The sequence below is a fragment of the Strigops habroptila genome, chromosome 5 (genome assembly GCF_004027225.2).
Source record: "Strigops habroptila isolate Jane chromosome 5, bStrHab1.2.pri, whole genome shotgun sequence".
Lineage (NCBI taxonomy): Eukaryota > Metazoa > Chordata > Aves > Psittaciformes > Psittacidae > Strigops > Strigops habroptila.
Window position 1 is genome coordinate 19242443 of NC_044281.2, and position 21867 is coordinate 19264309.

At 40.3% G+C, this 21867-nt stretch overlaps 1 protein-coding gene across 5 annotated transcripts in view; it reads right to left on the minus strand.

The window, feature by feature from the left end:
* Positions 1–21867, minus strand: part of MAP3K20 (mitogen-activated protein kinase kinase kinase 20) — a 91328-nt gene that overhangs the window by 67566 nt on the left and 1895 nt on the right. For 4 of the 5 annotated variants that reach the window (XM_030485772.1, XM_030485773.1, XM_030485775.1 and 1 more), the window contains exon 2: positions 16923–17112. In XM_030485772.1, the coding sequence (XP_030341632.1) occupies positions 16923–17081 (159 nt within the window). In that variant the 5' untranslated portion in view covers positions 17082–17112. Of the gene's footprint in view, positions 1–16922; positions 17113–17543; positions 20167–21867 lie in introns of those variants that run through there. The other variant, XM_030485774.1, reaches the window with a different exon arrangement.

Here is a 21867-nt window from a genome sequence, read left to right on the forward strand (position 1 = left end):
TCATGCAGTAGCAAATGTGTATGAGCATTTTTGGAGGTAAGGAACACCACAGGACATGTAATAAAATGTATTGGATATTGACCATTTGAAAAGAATACTGAGTTTCATACTCTACTATAACCTTTTATAGCAACCTTTGCATATATCTTGGCAGTTTTAAGGATAATTTGAAGGCTATGGGATTAGAAGTACTACCTAGTAAATTTGGAACATGCCCATCAATACACTGTAAAGGCTTGCCAGCTCATGGAAGGCAGGCTGGTCCCTCCAAAAATCACAGGGAGATTTGTCCTTGTGATGTGGCAGCAGACCCTCTGCCTTACATAGTAAGAGGGAGTTAGATCAAGCTAACTGGCTTGATCCTGCACTGACATACACCAGCCCAATACAATAGCCACATGGAGCCCACCCAGCAGTACCCGAGCGATTGCAGGATCATGGTATTGGTCTTCCTCATGAAGGGGGCTAAAAACTTGCTATCGGTGAAAGAAGAGGCTGTTAACAGAAGCTGTGACATTTAGGATAAAATTAAGCAAGGGCACTTTCTGCAGAAAATCCTTACAGAAGGTTTAATAAGCTCAAAAACAACATTTTGAGTTACAACTACACTGCCATTTACCACACACACACACGAAAAAACAAAACAAAAACTAAAAAACACCCAACTAAACAAAAGGCACAAAGATTACGGACAAATATCTCTTTTAACACAGATTTCAACTAGAATGCTACAGTATCCGAACATATCCCACAGGAGCATTACATTTTGCAGCATTCAGCTTGAGATTGTATAAGCATTAAATATTAAGGTACCTGATAAAGGGAGATCTGCCAAGAGCAAGAGTAGTAGTTTGGATTTCACTAGTGTTATTCACAGTTAGTAAAACCCTTCAAAATACACAGAAACGGTATGTTTGTAATGGTGTAAGAGTTTAGAAACAAGCAATATCCTGCAACACTATAAATATTTAATTCAGTCAGATTTAGAGGTAAGAAGCTGCCTCCAGCTGCAAAGCAATACCAGCAATTGAATAGAAACAACAGATGAGTGGACTAAACAGCAGGCTTGAAATACCTGAGCTCCCATAAAGCACTTTATTTTCAGCAATCATAATTTCTCTTCTTAATGTTGGGACATATTCTCATTTACTCACAATCATTTTGAACACAAACCTGGTTTGACTATAGAGTACAGCAACAAAACCCATAACATATCTAAAAGACAAGGGAATAACAAAACGTGAAACTTTCTGACTCCCTACTCACTCCACAGGTGAGCAGGTATCACGGCTAATATGCAATACCTCAGTCTTTCCAGATCCAACAAATGGAAAAATACCCAAGGAAATTATTTCCAAGATCAAAGTCACTGTAAGTCTTATGAGCACCTTGTTGGAAAGACATTCTGGTACAACAGATGGGCAAAACCAATCCCTTCCCAGGGAGTCTCCTGCAGAGACAGCAGCAGCTGTACTCATGGATGCTGATCCAGTCTTCTAAAGCAGCTTTCCACTAAATCATTTTCTCACACGTGATCATGAAAACTATAATTTAACCAAGGAAAAAAAATTGTCATCTTCACTCACTGTAAGCCTGTCTTAGAGAAGATAAACCCAACCTACTGTAGCTAATGATCGGGACAGCACTTGATGGGGATCCCTCTTACTGGAATCCCAGTGATTTTTATAATTCCAGAAAATGTTCCTCAACCAGACAAGCTAAGCCCACCCTCACAAAAGCAGCAGACCACAAGAAGTGTTAGCTCCCTCACACACAAGATGTGTTAGCTCACAAAATCTGGAGTTTTAAAGAAAATGAGTTACCTCTATAACCTGAATCTCTAATGCTGCGCATTATCTGAATGCACTATCTGAATGACACACATGGTTTTATGTGCAGCTGTCCAAAGAATCCACCATGAATCACGGCGAAGTCTTCACCATGAATCTGCTTCCCATTTGGGGTTTACTACGTATTAGTGACATATCACCTTCCTTCCTGAATCCAGAGCAGCAAGCTATCTCTGTGACTTAGCAAGTCTTCTTTCTCCTTATCACAACTTAAGCAGTAAGCATCCTTCTTCAGGTTACAGCCATATCTCCTTTTCACTTTGCTGAGATTTGCAAGAACGGCCTCTGGAAACACAGGACTTCCAACTCCACCAAAATCTGAGTTGTACCTTCTCCAACTAAGTATTGCCATCAAGCAACAGCCAGAACAACAGACTTCACAGCAGCTCCCTGGCTACGTCCACACTACCACCTAGACTACTATGGATCAGTCTCCATTCCCAACAAAACTAAAGTTTCAGGACATAAATTCCTTACTTGCTTTTCAGAAAAGCTACTCTTTGTCTAAGATTGAAAATCATATTTTAGTTAGCAAATTCGCTCAAATGCTACCCTTACTGGGCAGCAATGGTCAAAAATTGAAATTAGATAAAACTGAAATTTCAAACTTTTATCTTTATGTAAAGTAGATCCACTGCTTATTTTTTCTTGGGATTTTTCAGGCTACCTTCATGGTAGCTCCATCTTTTTTCATTAGGACCAAAAAATTTCAAATAAAATAATATCTAAGATAAAAACCCTAGAGGAAAACTAGCAATATTTTAAAACTGCTTTTGGTGTCATAAAACTACATTTATTAGTATTACTTTAATATCCATTTTCAACTTTCTAACTTCTGCTTTTCCCCCACTTGTCTTCGAGAATTCCTTGTACATAGAACTCCTTATCTTACCTAGATTTCGTTATAGTTATCTGCTTACATAGATATGTCAGTAACAACTATTTAATTTCTAATCCTTGCTGTTAAAAAATTTGCTTGCAGAAAATAAAACCTTTTTATTTTTAAATTATGTTGACATCATATCTATATGAGAATACAAGCAGTCAGCCTCAAAATAAATTGTTTAAAAAGGCAATATCTTAAATACCAGTATCTCTGAATTCTGTAGAAAGTGGAAATCTAGAAGAACCTATCCAGAAGAGTGATACAGAACAATTACATAGTGACCTGGTATCCTATGAAGGCAGTGGTTTTGAGTTCCATGAACAGCAGACTTTAAAGGAGCAGAAAAGTTGCACAGTTTTTGTACTAACAGAGGGTACCAAATTACATCAAAAGCCTGACTTTCTCATTGGTCTTCTTGAATGAAACAGCCATATCCTGAGCTGGTTCCTGCCCCAAAGTTCCAACAGAATGATCAGAGGTACCACAACTTCTACCCATGTCCGTGCTGCAGCCTTGGCTCTGTGGTTCAAAGCCAGCAGGAGAGCAAAACTGAATAATGAGCCAAACTGAGAACGCAAAGCCTGAGATATGCTCCAACTACCTTGCGATGGTTTGGTGAACAGAGCCCATGCAAGCCAGGAGCATTTCCTCTAAGAAGAGTTGGAAATGTGGAAAAACCACAGCATCACACATGCCATAAATTCTCATTCCCTAACACGTTTCCGAGAACTGCTCTAACTCAAGCATTTGAGCAGAAAAACAAATCTAGAAGAATGCAGTAAAAGTGGTAAATAGAAGACAGTTCAGAGCAAAAATAACAGGACTGCAATAATACTCCACTACATAACCACAGTATATTTTAGGGTAAACATGTAAAGGGAACAAACATCTTGCAACTGCATCCAGCTTTGGCATTTCTCCATTTGTGAGTTTCTACTTCCACACCAGTAATCAGCACCTTCTAACTTAATCTGAATTTTCTCTTTCATCATTTTATTAGAAAAACTCCAGATACATCACAAATAAACATGAGGAACATCACACATGTACCCCAATGGCGAATTAAGATCATTTGAAAGGCCAGTTATAAAATGGAGATCATCTATTTTGCGATTACAAAACAACTGACTTGCACTACTTCCTCTATCACCCTGCACAGTGCTTCCCGAGGACCTGCAATAAACGAAATAGCAAAGAGGAAGTGGGAACGCTGTATTACATGAGCCCAAATGCACTTCAGGACTGGGGACATGTTGTGCAGTGTACCAACGAAACCTCTCTTCCACAGGCTGTACCTGAAAAGCCGAAAAGGAGGCATCATGCTGCAGCTGATGGCAATTCCAGTCTGAATATGAGCGCAGCAGAAAGAATTTGCATCTCTTCCTATTCTAGCAATGCCTGAAGTCCTTGCACAATTACTGCTTGATTTATACTCTGAGTACGACATTGATTAGACTGGCAAAGCTCACCACCATGAAGTGTGCTGTTTCAGTTGCACAGAGCACATTCAAACCTGCAACATTTCCTTTGGTGTGGAAGAATAACAGCATCCCATATACCACAGTTTTCTATTTTCCAGTGCCAGAGGTATGCAAAAACTTGTCTGAGCACTATTATAATTTACATATAAGGAGAAATCAACTCCCACCAAGGACCAGACATGAGCAAATGTCATTTTCCATGCCACTTTCAGGCCAAGCAAGATAGGGGTGACTTTAAGCACTCTCCTTTGTTCAAACAAAATCATCCTCTAGCAATACTGATCTCAAAGCTTCACTGTCTGAGACACATTTCTCTAAAGGGCACAGCCAGAACTCTCTTCTACTCCATCTGAGTGCTATATGGCTACAGGACATTTCCCCTCCCTTTCCATGTGTGCTGCTACTGTGCTGTGCATTTTACTTGCAACACCACTGGCCTGGCTGAGGTTGTTCACTTCTAGGAGACAACTCCCTGATTCCAGGGAATTGGAATCCTTCTGCCTGGAAGGAAAAGCAGAGTTAGCGATATCTTGTTATTAGTATACAGTGTTATTATAAAGAGGGTTTGGCTGATCCTATATATCTGTAATGCAGTCATTACCCTTCTGCCTTTTTTCCTTCTTGAGTCTGAATTGTTGCAGTTTGGAGGGCTTTGAGACTTCTTCTCAAGGCCGATTTCATCAATTACCTCTGTCTTTAGCAAATCTGGACATAATTACTGTAGTTGGCTTTAAGTGGAGAACGTAAAATCATCTGGGCATTACTGCTGTAATGGTCTTGCATATACTTGCAAACCTTGCAAATATTATTTATTAGTATTTCAACCATTAATTATTCTATATTGTATCCTCAAGGACAGCACCTTGTTAGTTCAAAGGAAGAATCATTTTTAGTTTTAGCTAGGTAAAGACTAGATACCTCACTTCAGCACTTTCAGGACTGACAATTTTGTGATGAATGCTCACAACTCTTGCTAAAAATCTAACTACATTTTTAGCTAATAAACTGTTTGAGAAATGAAGACATTTCCTACAGAGCAAAAATAAAATTACACTCTTACTTTGCCAAAATTTGGACAAAGCTGAGCATTTCAATTGGGTCAATGATGCATCTAATTTTAGGTGCCTATATTTAAATTTCTCCATTGCTTGCTCCCATTACTCCCAAACCACCAAATAAAGCAAAACTCTTTTGGAAAAGAAATTCTTGAGGAACAGAGATCTTAAGCCTTTAGAAATGTCCTGCATCTTTTCATATGTTCTCACTGTTTGGTTTAGACTAACATACCTTTATTATTGTGTATGTACAAAAAGAAAGCGCAAGGTGTAACAGCCTTCTGAAAATACTGGTTTTCTGTTCAAAGTCTCTACCAAATTCAGAATTTTGATGGGTTGAAGTAAACAGTGATGCTCAAATAATACTGAGGTTGTAGAATTTAGATCTTAATTCTTTCAAATATGTATTTTAACAGATACAGCTTCTTTAAAATGAGAGGAAGTAAAATTCCTTGCTCTTAAAAGCTGTGTACAGAGATGGATTTTCACAACACTGAACAGCCTAATCACAATGAAGAAGCCTCAATTGAAAGCTCACAAAGGACCTCTCTACCCCTTCTCCATTTTTTCATTTCCACTTTTCTCTTTAAAGGGGTGTCTCACCAGAGAACCTGAAGAATGAAAGATTTTAAAGTATAGGACTGAAATCCATCAAACCCAGGATTGTGGTCCAAACCCAACCACCTGTCAAACCCAGAGATACGAATGTATGCTCACTACTGCCTAATAAAATTTGAATCAAACACTTTGCATCTGATTCTCCACATGAGCTTTTATGCAAACTTCTAAAGTGCAAGGAATCCTGGGGTGGAAGAGCTATTCTGAGAGCTTTCACATAGTTCGTGTAATTAGGGAAACCACTTCCTTTGATTGTAAGTGTTCAAAACAGCTGAATTTCTTCTTTCAAAGGAACTCTGTGATTTGGGTCATCTCTTTTACTTGCTCTTTCATGTTTCTCAAGATGAGAGGTGAGACTGTAGAGCACATTATTTAGAAAAAAAAAAGATTCCACTTTTTGTTTTAGGGATTGAACTTGTCCTATTCAAAAGGTTGTCATTTGGAAATCTATCTTTCTTTCCCTCCCTCTGTTTCCTTCCTTTTCTGATAAGCTCTTCAGTGGCTCTCCAGCGAACATAGTCCAAAATGCCAATTTAAACCTAGGGGAAAACTGAAATACGGTACATAAAGGAAAGGGGACTCTCATTTTCCTTTGTATGGTTGTGGCTGAATATGTAATTATAAAGGAGCTCAAGCTGCAGGATCTCAGTCCCCATATCACGTTTACTTTTTTAATGGTTCTAAACACTGACCAAGCAAAAAGGCAGAAATATAGATTTTAAAAGACAAACAAAGCAGCTGCCCTGGTCTTTGAAATGGGTCTGCGGGTTTTTTCTTTCCCAAAAAGGGAACTCTGGTCACAGTTTCAAGGCAACAACCATGTCACCAGAGCTAACAGCCGATGCCAGTGTCATTACAGCATCAAGTGTCACTTGCCCTGAATTTCTTGAGCCAGGCACCCCATTAGCACCATTCATCTCAGCAACAGCCGCAACAGGCAGGGAATCGCTCCCTTCACACCGTATAGCACAGAAACACAGTAATGAAAAGGCAGGAGGTTTCATACTGCAGATTTCAAATTTATTAAGTAACAACAGTATGCTTGTTTACCCCGGGAGGATAGAGCTTTATTCCCAGCCAGTGAAAAATCACAGGACTCCTTCCAGAATTGTAGGACTAACAGGGAAGTGGTTTGCAATGGGAACAGAGTAAACCACGTGGGACACAATGCCAGAAACCACATTACTGCCAACTTCTGCAGAGGACAGATGAGATACAGGCTTACAGACAAGGCTTTACAATAAAGACTTCAGTACAAATACATAAACAACCAAAAAGGCAAAAGTTAAGAGCAGAACTCCAAAACATGTGCTCCTAATGAGCAGGGTTCTGGATCCTGTACTTGCCTTTCAGACCCTCACGATCTCTTACAGGGAGTACTGGCAAGGCAACATCCAAAAGAAAGAGCAATTCAACAGCTCAAAATTTTAGCCCTCTGCTGCTACGTACGCACATCACACACAGTACCTAAGCATACACAGACACATCGCAAAGAGGTCAAAGTAAAAAGCCTTTTCCTTCATTTATGAGATTAAAAAGTACACAGTTCACCAAAAAGGAAAACCACCAATCACTACTTCTAAGCCATCACCTTTGATACAATGGCCTCAAATGCATTTGACATTACAAAAATTAAGGTTATTATATGATTAGATGAAGAGTGATTACTGTGCTTTCCCCTGCCCCTAACTGTACGCAGGCACACACTAGATTTTCTCTGCTCTGTGATTCTTCCAAGGAAGAGGAAAAGATACCCTCTTGGAAAATGTCACTCACTCACTCAAGGGTGAAGCAACTAGATTATTTTAGCAAGTTTCCAGAACAACAACCTACTAACCTCTCCTCGTCTGCCTTTGCCAGGTAAAAATCTGTAGAGAGCCTCAGCTTTCATTGGGAAGCTGACACTCGGCCAAGCAGCATGCCTGCCTTTTGGGTTTTCCACCTTCCAAAGGTGAACTTCGTACAAAGAAATGACATGTTGTCTTCCTGTGCCTACTGATAGCTTCCTTGCTTCTCCTACAGCAGCTCAAGGGCTTTTACACACCATGCTTATTTTTTAAGCAGCTACTGGAAACTCACTATGTGCCCAATACACAAACCCCACAGCTATTTGGCCAGGTGTGTATCATGACGTGATTTTTTCTTTCCCTTGCTTACAATATTTAGCCATAAGAAACCTCAATTTTCATCAGTTTTGGAGTAAAATAAATGAGCAGTCAGAGGCAGGAGAAGTGGAAGACGTGGCAGTGTCCCCTTTCAGCGACATCCAGGGGCCAGGCACTATTTCACTGAGGAGGTGAGGCAACAGAGGAGCCCCTCCTGTGAGCTAAAGGCTGCCCTGTTCCCAGGCATCAGGCAGCCACTCTGCAGAGGGGACTGAAAAGGCACAGAAACTGTCACCGTTACTCCAGTCACCCAGTTTCCCTGTGAAGCTGCCTTTCTCAAATAGAAATTATGCAGAATGTAGATTCGCTAAACATTAATCTAATAAATGAACATGCATTTGCAAATAGGATTCTTTCCCAGTAGGTGAACAGATGAAAAACATTTAAAAAGACAAACAAGACAGTTTGGAGGAGGTGGATCAGGAAAGCCTTTATTGGCCTCATCTCCCCAGTGTGTTAGCACAATTAACTGAATATGAGAGAAAGAGTTAAGGCTGAAGCTGCTCTCTGGGCTCCTCTGCAGCCTCCAGCTAACATAAACAGGTCTGAATGTTTCCCTGTGACTGTTTACATTGTCCTCTTAAAAAGGAAACTTTCTCTATCAGCACCTTAGTAAGTGGCAATAGGTAAATGTGAAATTCTTTTTACAGTCTTAGTTGCATGATTACAATTAAAAAGATTTATTTTGATGCTTCCCTTAAAGCTAGGGTATATATTTTTTTTACTATTTTTTTCTTCTTCCACTTTGTTTTCAATGAAATATTGTGTCCCAGACCATTATGCAACTCATGCACAGCCCATCAAAAAGGAAAGTAAAGGAGGGAAGTAAAAAAGCAAGTAAAGGACAGCATGTCTAGCCCTATAGAGTGTTTTACTGCCCTCTTAAGAGGACAAAACATGTTCAAAATTCCACTGCTACCACGTGCATGGAGGGTAGCTTTGGTTCCTGAACCAAAGATTGTGGTCCCCATGCTCAACTTTGAATACACCTGTGAAAAACAGCTTCCAAGAGAGACCAGTGATCCCAGACTCAGATCACATCAACTCCAGCACAGATACCTGAACTCATCTGAACTACCACACAAGCATGCAACAAACCAGAAAATATGTTAGACTCACACAATACTTCCACACACCTCAACAGCAACTTTAGTATTATCAGAAACAATGATTTGTCATTCAGATGCTGCAGTGAACGTAAATTATTTAATTAAGAGCCCCCAGGGACTGCAACACCAAGAGATTTCATTGCGGCTTGCAGACATTTGAATTGTCAGCTGTACTTCAAAACACTCAAGACTTTAACACACAATCACTTACCATACCGTACAGTTAGCACTAGATCTCACCTGCCATGTGATTTTGTATTGTAATCTTGTTTTAAGAAAACTATATAATTAACTAAATGTAGAAATAAGACTAACTTGAACTAATCATCAATTGCTTGAGCTTACGACAGCTGAAAACACCACCTTGAGAGAAAAGGATCTCTTCCGTATCCATGAGACTTCTACAGCAAAGCTTCAGGACATCTTAAACATCCAAAAATACCATTTTGCAGTTGATCACTTCAACAGAAGCTCGAGGTCAGAGAATGTCGTGGGAGGGGAGAGAAAAGAGCTGCCATTTGATGTCAAGGGTTGCTGGCATGGAGAAATAAGCAACACAGCCTCTCCTCCAAATTATAAATAATAACCGAGCCTATGCAAAAAGAAACAGAAAAGCAACATATCTGCAGAAAAGAAAAAAAAAAACCAACCCCCCAAACAAAAAGCCCAAACTAGGAAAAATGCCCTTAATTGCAGCTAAGTATTTACTTGCCACTTGTGCAACTCACTGTCAAACAAAAACTTGCAGTAGATTGACAGAATAATTTTTAAGACTATATATGATGGAATTAAACTAATTATGAAACTGAAGAATATTTAACAATATCCTAACAGGCTGCACATTGTGGATAGCAAAGAGAATAAGAAAGAGTGCTTTCTAAAGAACCAAGAGAGACAGATTTTCTCTCTATTCTAAACAAAATTTATTCATGATTTGCAGGAAACTGGCATAAAAACTCGTTCACCTGCAGATGCTGCACCTTCTGAAAATAAAACCAAACCCCAAACCAAACAAAAATTAAAGATAATTGAGATAAAAGGGTCCAAACCTCACAAAGATATTTCTAACCCAGGGGATCAGGCACATAGCGGTAAGTTCCTGTACCTCAACCAAGCTATGGCAACTGCCTATGTATTCTTGACCAGCAGCACACACAAGCTAATTTTGCTTCACGTTGACAAAGTTTAGGGCAATTCAAGAGTCAAGCAAAAAGAAGCAAATCTGGTGCATCTTAGCTTATTAATTTACCTGTTTATCAAGCTTGCTTATGTAGTAACTGTTCAAAGCTGCCCACCAGTCAACAGAAGGGCATCTGCACTTAAACCTTTACAATTTCAGTACAAAACCTGGTGGTTTAGCCGATACAAAAAAAGAGAGGGTAACTTCTTAAATATGGCTACAGCAAGATTCCCAGCACTTGTGAAATTCTTTTCATTCACGGCAAGCTAATTTGACAATGCTGACAGTCACTATGTCTCAATTGACCAAAAATAACTTTTGAAACCACGGATTGCCAGCCCAGGTCCTGACATGCCAGTTTCATTGAAGCTGATGCCTACATCAAATTAAGCCAAAATTGGCTTGATTTAAAAGAATGTGTATACACAAGCCTGTGTAAGTAAGAATCTCAAATTCAGCTGGTCAAAAAACCCCAGTAAACCACACAACTCATACTACAAATACTCATTATTTACATGAAGCAACTCTGATAGATGTTACTCATCAAAAACTTGGTATAAAAATGTTTAAACACGCAAGTAAAAAAATCAACTACAATAAAATGTAGCAAAATACAAACAAATACGTTTCTGTGCCTGGATTGCTACATTTTGGAAAAAATTCTGGGGAGCAGAGATGCAGATGAACAAAGTTTCTTCTTAAAACAGACAAAATGAAACCAAAGCCTGTTTTTCCACACTTAGGACACAGTCTTACCCAAAGTACTAAAAAAATCTAATGCAGTGACTTCCTTGACACCTGAAAACATGACATTCACTTATAAAACATAAAGTAATATCCCTTGAATAAAAGCCAAGAGTAGGGCAAACTCAAAAGCAGTCAGAGATTTATTCAGTCCTATCCAAAACCGATTTACTCTGCACAATACAGAACACACAGCAGCTGCAGCATCTGAACCCATTTTGACAACTTTCAGTTTAGAAAGGGTACCAAGTATCCTCTTGATACTTGGGAATACCCTTGTCAGCACCAAGGGGAGTGCTCTAAGCCATTTTCTTTACCAAAATATTAAAAAGAAACAGAAAACCCTGCAAGATAACCACTCTGTAAACTGGAAACAAAGACATTTTAAGGCACCCCTCTAGTATAATAAATGAAATTTCATTTCCTATTGGCTGTTAACAAGATACAGCAATATTTCTTTAAACGAATATGGGGTTGGAAGGGCTCTCATGAGATCACTTACTCTAGGGATATACAATTTTTCTTTTTTTGTAAACTCTGTAATTTCGCAGTATAGGCACAGATATCTCTGGAAAGTTCACATACTTAACTCGTAGCCCTGAAGTATCTTTATATAGCACATACTCTAAGACCTCTTTCCCCATTCATCAGCAATAGCACCAGCAACAAAGGACCATGGGTTGGAACCATGGGGTTTATTGTCTCCCCACTTTGAGTTGGAACCAAGTAAATCCATTTCCTGGCAGATGTTACCTTGAATCACTCTCAATATCTGCTGACTCAGACATGAGAGGGGTAAGGGAGTAGGAGCTTCTAGAAAGAGCTAATAAAATAATTAAAAAGCATCAAAACTGACCTTCATTACAGCCAGGTCCCAGTGTGGAGAGTCATTCAAGGCTGGCATACCAGCCAAGCACCCATACCAGCTATAAACTGCAAAAAGAACATCTACTATTTTTAGTCCTGTCAGAGCTAAGTATCAATTTCAGTTTGGTTTGGTTTGGTTTGCTCTATTTTACTCTGTTGTTTTTCTCTTGTTACTCTTGAAAGTCGTTCCCAGTCCTTACTCTCATGACACACATTAAAAATACCACATGCTCTCTTTTAGGACTACAAGCAGGAGTGAGGTAAGTCCAGTGACATGCATGTGGTTATACTTAACTCATCCCCTTCGGAAGGCACCCATGCAATCCATGTTTTCTGGACAGTCCCTTTCAGAAGTGGATCATAAAAATCAAGTAAGTGAACAAGTTACATTATATTCCGTATGAAAAGTTTTATGAAGCATTAAAAGATCCCCTAAAGCTTACTGCACATGTATTGCATACAAGAAAACCTGGCAATATAAAATTAATTTCCACAGTAGTCAGACTTCCAGCAATAGAGCATCAAAACTAGTAAAAACATGTTTTTATTTATGTCTCATAAAACTCAAATGCATCGCACAGACATGACCGAACAAAGCATGCACAGTTAATCCTACTCAATTTAACATCTTTTATCTACAAGCTAGTTGTGTCAGTTCACCAGAAGAATTTCCCAATAAGATTAGTTACATTTTATTGGGTTTTTTTCCCCCAGCACTCTCCTGCAGCTTGCACAGACCACCTCCAGCTTTTTGAAGGAATCCAGGGACAGCTGTACTGCATGAAACCAAACAATCTTGTACCTAAGTGTCATGGTTGTAACAGCTGAAGCAAGCAAATCAGATGCAATACTGCTGTCCATCAATAGCACAGAGGCAGCTCATAGATCATGGAGTACCTCCAAAGAGCAGTGACATTAAAGTTAAATTCAAATTTCTGGTAAAATCCCGGCAGTAGTAAATCTTCCAGTGAAGAACCACACTCCAGATCAGATGCCAACTGCCAAAAAACACCCACCAAAAGCACAGCCTTCAAAAGCAGTGACAAATAACAGGTGAACTTCAGAGGTGTACAGACAATTGAAGGAGGTGAGTGCTATTCAGTGAAAAGCTAATGTGGCAAGGCATAAAACAACATTTGTAACATTTCACTCCAGCAGTTACCTGCTCAAGATAATGGAGACAAAAGAACTGCTAGCAATTTGCAGAATAAGGCCTTTGGGCCCAATCTCTCCCATCCGTTTCAGTGGAAGCCAAATCATGGGCTTATCCAAGAATTCATATAAATCGTTTGCAAAAATACTAAATAACTTCCTGAGTAGTAGGTGCGCGATTTTCTTCAATGAATGCACGTAATTATCACTTAGGGTGAAAGGAGAAAGTACACATCCTACTACAGGAGACCTTTCTACTCCTACCACAGGCATCATAAACATCACACCAATAGTTCAACTTTTCCATAAAACAATTCACAAAGGGAATCCTGTTCCTTGCTTAAAAACTCAAACTGCCAAAAGGGCTTGGATTAGATAGTAAAGTATCAATTTAATTTTGGTTTTCCTGCTATTTAATCACTCAAGACACTCCTATTTTTTTTTTTTAATCAGAAGTCTTGTCCAGAGTTTCAGATCTGATACTCTAATCAAGGCCTTGCAGCCTATTTATTTCCCTGCACATCTATTTAGCTGTATCTAGCTGTATTTTATTCACATAAACACACACCTCTTCCCGTACAGTCACATTTTACTGCCTGTCTATAAAAATTTAATGCCTTGCAGAGGTCTTCCCATTTCTCAAATTTTAAAGAGCTTTGAAGAAATCTGTCTGAGCAACAATCTCCCAAGCATGTGTAAGTTTTTCTGAGCACATATTTTAGTATGATATGCTGGTATATACAGGAACAAAAATTGCTTTGTTTAACATGTTAGAACTTGTTAGCCACTTGGCTAATATAAAACCTTCAAGATCTTTGCTGGTTTTGATTGGCTTGTTTAATAAAACGAAACACAGATACAACATATTTGCAGAATGATACCACAGTTCTATTGACTTGGCTTGTGCCTTTGGACTCAGCTAGCATGAAATTCCTCTGAGCAAGCTTTTCCCCACTCTCCTCTGTTTTCCTTTTAATCAGTTGTTATGGATTATTGGCAGTAGTTAACAGAAATACAAGACAACCAGTCATGGAGTTAAAATGACACTTCCTTTCAAATAAACCAGAAAAAGTAATAATTACTTTTCTGGACTAAATGCAAACCATCCAAATATCTACTAAACACAGACACATACAGTTATGGCAAGTTACTTTCCTATTTCTATCAGAAAAGCCATTGACTCACCATGACTTTCAGCACAGTTCAGTCACAGATGTTCATTATTGTCATCACTACAGATAAACATACTACATATGTAAAGACTGACAGCCATTAGGATCAGAAGAGACCTTTAGGCCATAGAGGCCAGCCTCTGGTACCTCGCAGGCCACTATATTTCAGCAAGCTGCTCTTCTGTTGAGCTCAACAACTTAACAATAACAATTGTCAAAAAAACCCAAAACATCTCAATGTGAAGACATGAAGAGATGGAAAGGATTCTCCATCTCTGTTCCTTCTGTTTGTAGCCTGCTCCAAGCGTTACTCATCCTCACTCCTTACAATTTGTGCTTTATTTCCCATTCTAATTTGCCTGGCTTCAGATCCCAACCATTAGTTCTTGTAATAACTTTCTTCACTAGATTAAACAAGCCTAGCATTTTCTCTATATGAAAATGCAATTTTTGTAAACAAGCTCTTATTTTTTAATTTTCTACGGTTTTGACAGACAAGTTCTGGCAAAACTTGCTAGACTTACTTAAGGCATCACCACTTGCCTCTCTGCTGCCTTCCCAGAAAAGTTTCAAGAGAAGGTGCCCACACCAAGCTGCTCCCAACTATAACCCATCTTGTTAGTTTAAGCAGAAAACGATCAATCTGGAGGAAAATACACTATTGTACTGGAAGGCACTTGCTCCCCTTCTGTCAACTCATCCTGATGGATGATGTCCATCGCCCCATTCTAACACACTAACCCCCCACAGCTCCCCTACTTTCCACCTGTGTTTTGCAGTCCCCCTTGGGCTGCCCCTCCAGTTCATTTACATTCTTTTAAACACAACAGAACCAGGTCTGCACCTACTGCTTAACACCCATTTCCCCAGTGTCACATGCCAAGGTAAAGCACACCTGGTTCTTACAAATGCCTTGATCCTCACTTAGATATGCAAGGGCAGTAACCTAATTTGCCTAACAGTACCATGATATGAGCTCTTAATGAGCTGCAAGTCTTCATTAATCCCTAAATAAACCCTTAAATTATACTAAATTCTTTCCAGCATACAGTTTCATTTTCCTAATGTGCAACCTGTGTTTCTTGTTACTACATGCTGAACATTGTATTTAGCTGTTTAAAAAAAAAAATAATTTGTTAAATAGTCCAACTGTGTCAAGCAATACATACGACTGTCCTACTTTCTCCATCATTTCCCATTCTAAGGTTTATTCCATTACAAGATGTAGTAGTAGTTTTTAAGTTTTCTTTCAAAAATGCTAGTAGCTAGCAGCAGGTCTAGCACAAGCTCCTGCATAATCCCACCAGAAACACACCTATTCAATAAAGATACTTCACTGGCCACTACTGAGATCTGCCAGCCAGTTGATTTTTTAAAGAGCGCATTATTGACACTGCATAGCACCAATTTTACTTGTCTTTCTGTATCTTTTGATATGAACAAATAGAAGAAATAAAGAGAACATTACAAACTGACATTGGACAGAAGGCATAAATCTCCAACCATCCTGTAAAAATCACGAGATTCTTTCACATTATTATAGACAGCAACTTGCTTAACCACGATCCAACATGCTCATCACATCACTAAGCATGACATAATCATGCTAACTTGGTTGCAGCAGCAGTGGATGAACTTTGGTGTCTGATTATGTATATTATCCCTAGCGCTGCTCTGCTGTCCTCCAGCTTATAACTGCCTTCCTAAAATACTTTTGAGGGTATTGTACACAAGTTAGATATAGTCATGCTGGAGCAGCAGTCCAGTAACTGCACTGTTCACCACTACACTGGTGTCTCCTCACTGCTACATCAGCAGTGGCGACCAGCGGGCAAACTGGAGGGCTGTGAGGACCACATACACTGTGTCTCCGCCAAGACTGCACACAGCTGAGGGTCAAGAGGATTCTTAGGCAAACCTAAAAATCTTTTTTAAAAATAAAAGCAACACTCAAACCAATCTTAGCTGGTAAGGGTGCAGTAAGTCAATTCTGCCTTTTCCCACAGGATTGCCAAGGACCTGTCCATCTTTCCAGGTGCACAGGATGCCGCAAGGGAAGGTGACTGTTAGAACGGTTAGACTTAAACGTCACTGCAAGATAGACCAAGCTGAAGTGTGGCTATGACTAACCCAGAGCTAGTGGAGCCCCAGATCAAAACCTGCAGCAGGGAAGGAGACAACGCCGACCAATACATGCTAAGACTACAGTGCACATACAGATGCGAACCGCCGCACTTAAAAGACACCAGATGCAAAAAGGAGAAGACAGAAGCAGGCAAAGACAGTGAACACTACCTCTTCCTATCTACCAACATGCCCAGAAGTATCAAAGGGAAATTACTAGCTCCACAGGTGCAGCTAGCTCTCCTCCTCCTGAGGACCAGGGCAGAGAGGAGCTGCTAGACAAGAAAAGTGCGGCAGAACAGTAAACAGTAAAACAATAATGTTTTAAATCAGAGACACCCTGGGTTGGGGCCCCCTCAGTATGTCTTTATTGTAACACCATCCAGTTTCAGGGTTTTGTAATTAAACAAATAAAAAGCCCAAGGTAGTTTACTTCAATTAAATAGCAGACAGAAGACACTAGGAAGGAATTTCTGTCCTTGTTTCTGCAGCAAAGTGAATGAAAAAGTGTACTCTTACCTCTTTTTCTATTTTGAGCAGCTTCTTTACAGCCACCTCCTTGTCCTGAGAAATCCATCGGGCTCGGTAGACGCTCCCGAAACTCCCTCCACCGCAGTTCTCAAAAAACTGCAAGTCATCAAATCTAATTTGCACAAATGAAGCACTGGTAGACGACATCTCATAATGACAAAATATACCACAGCAAAACCTGTGAAGAGAAAGGCTTTCATTAGCACATACGCTCCGTGGATTATGGATTTTCTTACCTGTGCTCAGACGCCCCAAAACCAGGACCCATCACCATAAATATGCTACAGTAAAATCTGCAGGGCACAGGAGAAGAGTCTGGGAACTCTCACTCCAACATGCTGTGCAAATGTTTGCATGACTTGCACGGGCTATTAGGAGCAGCTGGGAGACAGAAACAACTAAAAGTATTCCTCAGTGCAGTACTGACGTTTCCCGAACACCTTGGAAGCAGCTCTGGGAAAGGCAGGCGTGTCGCTGCCTTCCCCGGACGGCGATGGACGGGAAGCTTGCTCTCCGCTATGAGCTTGCCTAGGAGCTCAGGCATGCCAGGCACGCCGGCTCTCCCGCCGCTATGGCCGCGCAGGCAGGCAGCGGCACCGCAGCACGCACCACGCACGCTGCCGGCACTCCAAGCTGTGCTTCGCGCAAGGATGTGGAAAAACCTAGCCGTGGTAAATGTCTCTTCCGGAGTGACTCAGTTCTGTTTGCATGTTATAACACAGTGCAAGTACGCAGTAATTCATCTGGGTTACAATATGTGAAATTCTGCAGCCTGTGCCAAGACCGGTGTCAGCAGTTTCAAGAGATGATCCCATGTCTGCTGCAAGGGGAACAGAACGTCCTTCTCAGAGATTTCACTGCGATAAAGCTTATGCTGTAGCAAATTTCAAGAACATTATCACCTAAATGCATGAACAATGAGTAATTTTAGGGGTTTTTTTTTAATAGTTTAAGTTTAGAAAGCCTCAGGTCCTCAGTGGGCCTGCAGGATACGGCATCTTCGAGAACCAGCTGCGAGCCTGCTGCAGGATCGTTTCTGATGCACCAGTTTAGACAGTTTACTTCCATTCATTTTGCAATTAATGGAAGTAAACTTATCGGCATAAAATGAGACTGGTTTGAATAAAACAAGTTAAAAAAGGCATGGAGATTCTGAATTGCTGATTTTATGTCCAATTATGCTGGTCTAACTATAGTACCAAAGCATACTGCATCTTCTGGGAACCTCCAATCTGTAGGGGGTTTTCAGATGGAATCCATACATTATGTGTTGTCCAGGGCTGGGAAATGCATCTGAAATACAACTAGCACTGCTGACTGCCGAAATCCCTTTACACCAGTCCCTTCTGTAACAAACACAGACATCATTTCCCCCCCACACTGGCTCTCCTTACTGGGCAGCTAATCTGATTAAAATTTTGAGGTATCATTTGACCAGAAATTTCTGGCACTACCTGGTTGCAGCTATTCTCCCAATAAGAAATGAAGACACCAACATTTTTCTACATATTGCATCAGATAACACAGAGCCTTTTCTGAAACTGCTGCTTTGTTTTACATCAATTCACCACCCGTAAGGGTAAAGGCAAGCACTGACCAGACCATGACAACTTTACTATGTTTACAGAAGGCATCACATTTAGGAGGGAGCAGTCTTCAAGCACGCCTTTCACTGACAGCCTGCAAAACTCTCAGGGAGGGAACAGGAACGCTTTTTCCGCAGCTCTTTGAGTCAGAGCAAGGGTTACCCATGTGTCATGAAATAAAGTTCCTTCTTCCAGTACTTTGCCGGCTCCTTTCCCAGTACAAGTGCCTGTACTCTTCTGCTGACCTTTTGTTCTTTTTTAACCTGGCTGCTGTTGTTAGGTTTCCTGCCATCCCAGAGTCATCTTTTGCACTGCGTTGCACATATTTTCTTTAGAGAAAGCTCAAGGGAAAGGAAATTGGTCACTCCTGCAAACCAGGAGGATAGCGAAGCTTGTTTTAACTTTCTGCTCTTTGCCAGCGCTGTTTAATTAGCACGTCTTCAGAAACAGGAGCTCATTTGCCTCGATTCCTCCAGCTCATTTACTCCAGCAGTTGCCCCAAGTTAAGACCACATACATGCTGTCTTAAGTGTATGTGACACTTTATAGACAAATACAACAGGTCAGCTTCCCAACCCAAAGACCTCACAACTTAAGGCCACAGCTCTGCACACGTTTATGCATGCGGATAATTATGCTCCAGTGAATAATCTCCTTACTGACAACAGAATTATTCAGAAGAGTAACGTTACTCATAGGCAAAAGCATATGCACTGACTGGACCATAACTTTGACAAGAAAGCATGAACAGCTGATAACAGATGGTTGTGTTTGGGATGGCAGAAGGAACAGAAAACCAAGCAAAAAGAAAAATACATCACAGGAAACAAATATTTATGGCCTTCTCTATCTGAATCCAATAGTTCTGAAGAGCTGTGAAATTATTTTAAATTATTGTTCATCCAGAAGAACCAAATCATCCATATAAACAAGTAAATGTTGACTTCTGAGAGGCTAACACAGAACAAGATGTTACTCCAAGATTTCACAGAAAAACCGACCTCAAGATGGTACAACATGCACACCAGATAAATACAAGTATTTTTCTGATGGGTCCTCCTTGCTGCTTAAAATTTTACCTAAATTTATGCAATCACAATGCAGTGCCCAGCACACAAGCATTTGCAGGAACTACTGTCCATTAACAACTTCTCAATTTGAAGTTTACCTACAGCATCAGCAGATGCTATAGGCACCAGTATACGATACAGTAATATCATTTAAAGAGCGATTCATTCGTGTCGGGTTCTTCTAGGTGCTTTTTTTTTTTCTTTAGAGAAAGTAGAGGAGATACACATGGGACACTCTCCATTTAGAGATCCGTAATCAATGATAGCCTAAGTTAGGTTTACATTTTTCTCCTTCTGGATGACAGAACAGACCTGTTTAAATATCACTCCATGTTTTCAGATGCAAGGTACTTAATCCTCAATTAGGCAGATCAATCTCTTTGTTATGTTTAAGAAAACAACTGTTTAGAGTAACAACTCCATGTGACAAATCCACACAGTTATTAACCTGTCATCCTGTTTTAAAAGATCTTTAACAATCAGAGTTTATACCACTGGAAAAGGAAAAAAAAAAATAAATCAGATATTTCATTAAACTCCATAGTCTTACACTTGCATCCGAAAAAAGCACATCACTAAACAACATGCAGTACTTCTTTGTGTCATATACTTCTGTAGTGAGCAGAGCAGCCTTCTGCAACAGGGCTTGGGGCTGGGTGCATTACAGCAATGCCCTTGCATGCAGGCACACAGCATAGTTAAGGTTTGGTATCAGCACTGTCCATCCCTACTAACACAGTTTCAGGTGTTTAACCACTGTCGTCGTATAGCAGTGAGGAAGGCTACATCGACTGACTTTGCTGCTTGTTGTCAGTGAAATGAAAACGTGACAGACCAGAAACAGGTATTTCAAGAAACTATCCAATTGCTGGTTATTTCAGTTATTCCTATGGCAGCTCTGGAGTGGGCGGGAAGAACTTTCTCCTTTTTCTGTTTTATTTCTAATGGTTAACATGAGCTTGCAATCTTGCAACAACATCTCTGTCTTCTCCTGCGTCTTTTTCTTTTTTTCCTCGTAGTTACTTCTTTGAGCATGCTGTTAGAAGTTCATTTCACACCAAAAAGAAACATCTAAGCCAGGTTTGGCAGTATTTAACATACCAAGTTATTTAACATTAGTATTTAACATATCAGGACTCTATAACACAGAGTCACTTTGCAGCAAGCTATTACGCCAGAACAAGCTCAGTTTTGTACAGTAATAAGTGCTCAGTGTAGGAAACCATCCACCATCAATGGCTTGTTGTGATTACAGCAGTTCAGGGTAGTAACCCACACAGGCTTCCCTTCCCAGAACCCTGCTGAGGTCCCACAACTGCTGCTCCCCTCAGACCCCTGCAAGGTGAGGGCACCCCCAAGCAGATGGGTTGCACACTGACCCTGCTGCAGGCTGCCCTGCCCTGCATCCTGGCACAGCGATGCTGGACAAACCTGACATGTCCACTTGCACCTCCTAGATCCCCCAAAACAGTCTGCGACATAGGGAAGTGCTGTCGTGCCCAACTCTCTGCTTTACTCCACGTACGAGCCAGAAGACCCTACAATTTGTCATTCAGCTACTGCTCCTGGAATATAGAGAAGTTCCACTGAGGGACTTACAAGTTAGAGACAGGAGGCAGGAAAGAACTTTGCACAAATTGCACAGTAACTGCAACTCATACTTTGCTTAGTGCGTGGCTGCAGAACTGAAAATTGCATCCCTCACCTTGCACGTGCACCTGACGCTGCCTCAATATTCAATTACTTCAGGAAAACCCTTTATAATTTACTAAAGGGAACAACCATGCAACTCACTGCCCTCGCTTCACTGAGTGGTTCCACCAAGCAGGATTCAGCGCTTCTTTCAGGAAGGCATGCTGCCAACATATTGCCAATAAAGTAGTAGCACACTACACTTGTGCTATCTTAAAATACACAGCCGAACGTGCCAAGTTTCCTTATTTGGCAAAACAGTCCATTTGCTTTCAGGATCTTTGACCATCCATTTTTAGACCCAAATCATCCTTTGTATCCAACACGGCCTACAGTCCTTGAGCTTATCAACCTGCATTTTTGCAGAAGCATATTTATTTAGGCTTAAAAAAAAAAAAAAAAAAAAAAGAGAGAAAAAAAAAAAGCCCAACAACAAAAAAAATCAAATAATCAAATGCCAAAACATGGTTCACCACTGCCTCATCTGAACACAAAACAGGAGTTCCAGTGATATCAAGCTACAAGCAATACAGCAGAAAAGTTTTTATAAATAAAAGATCTTTAAAGCATATAATGAACTGCTGA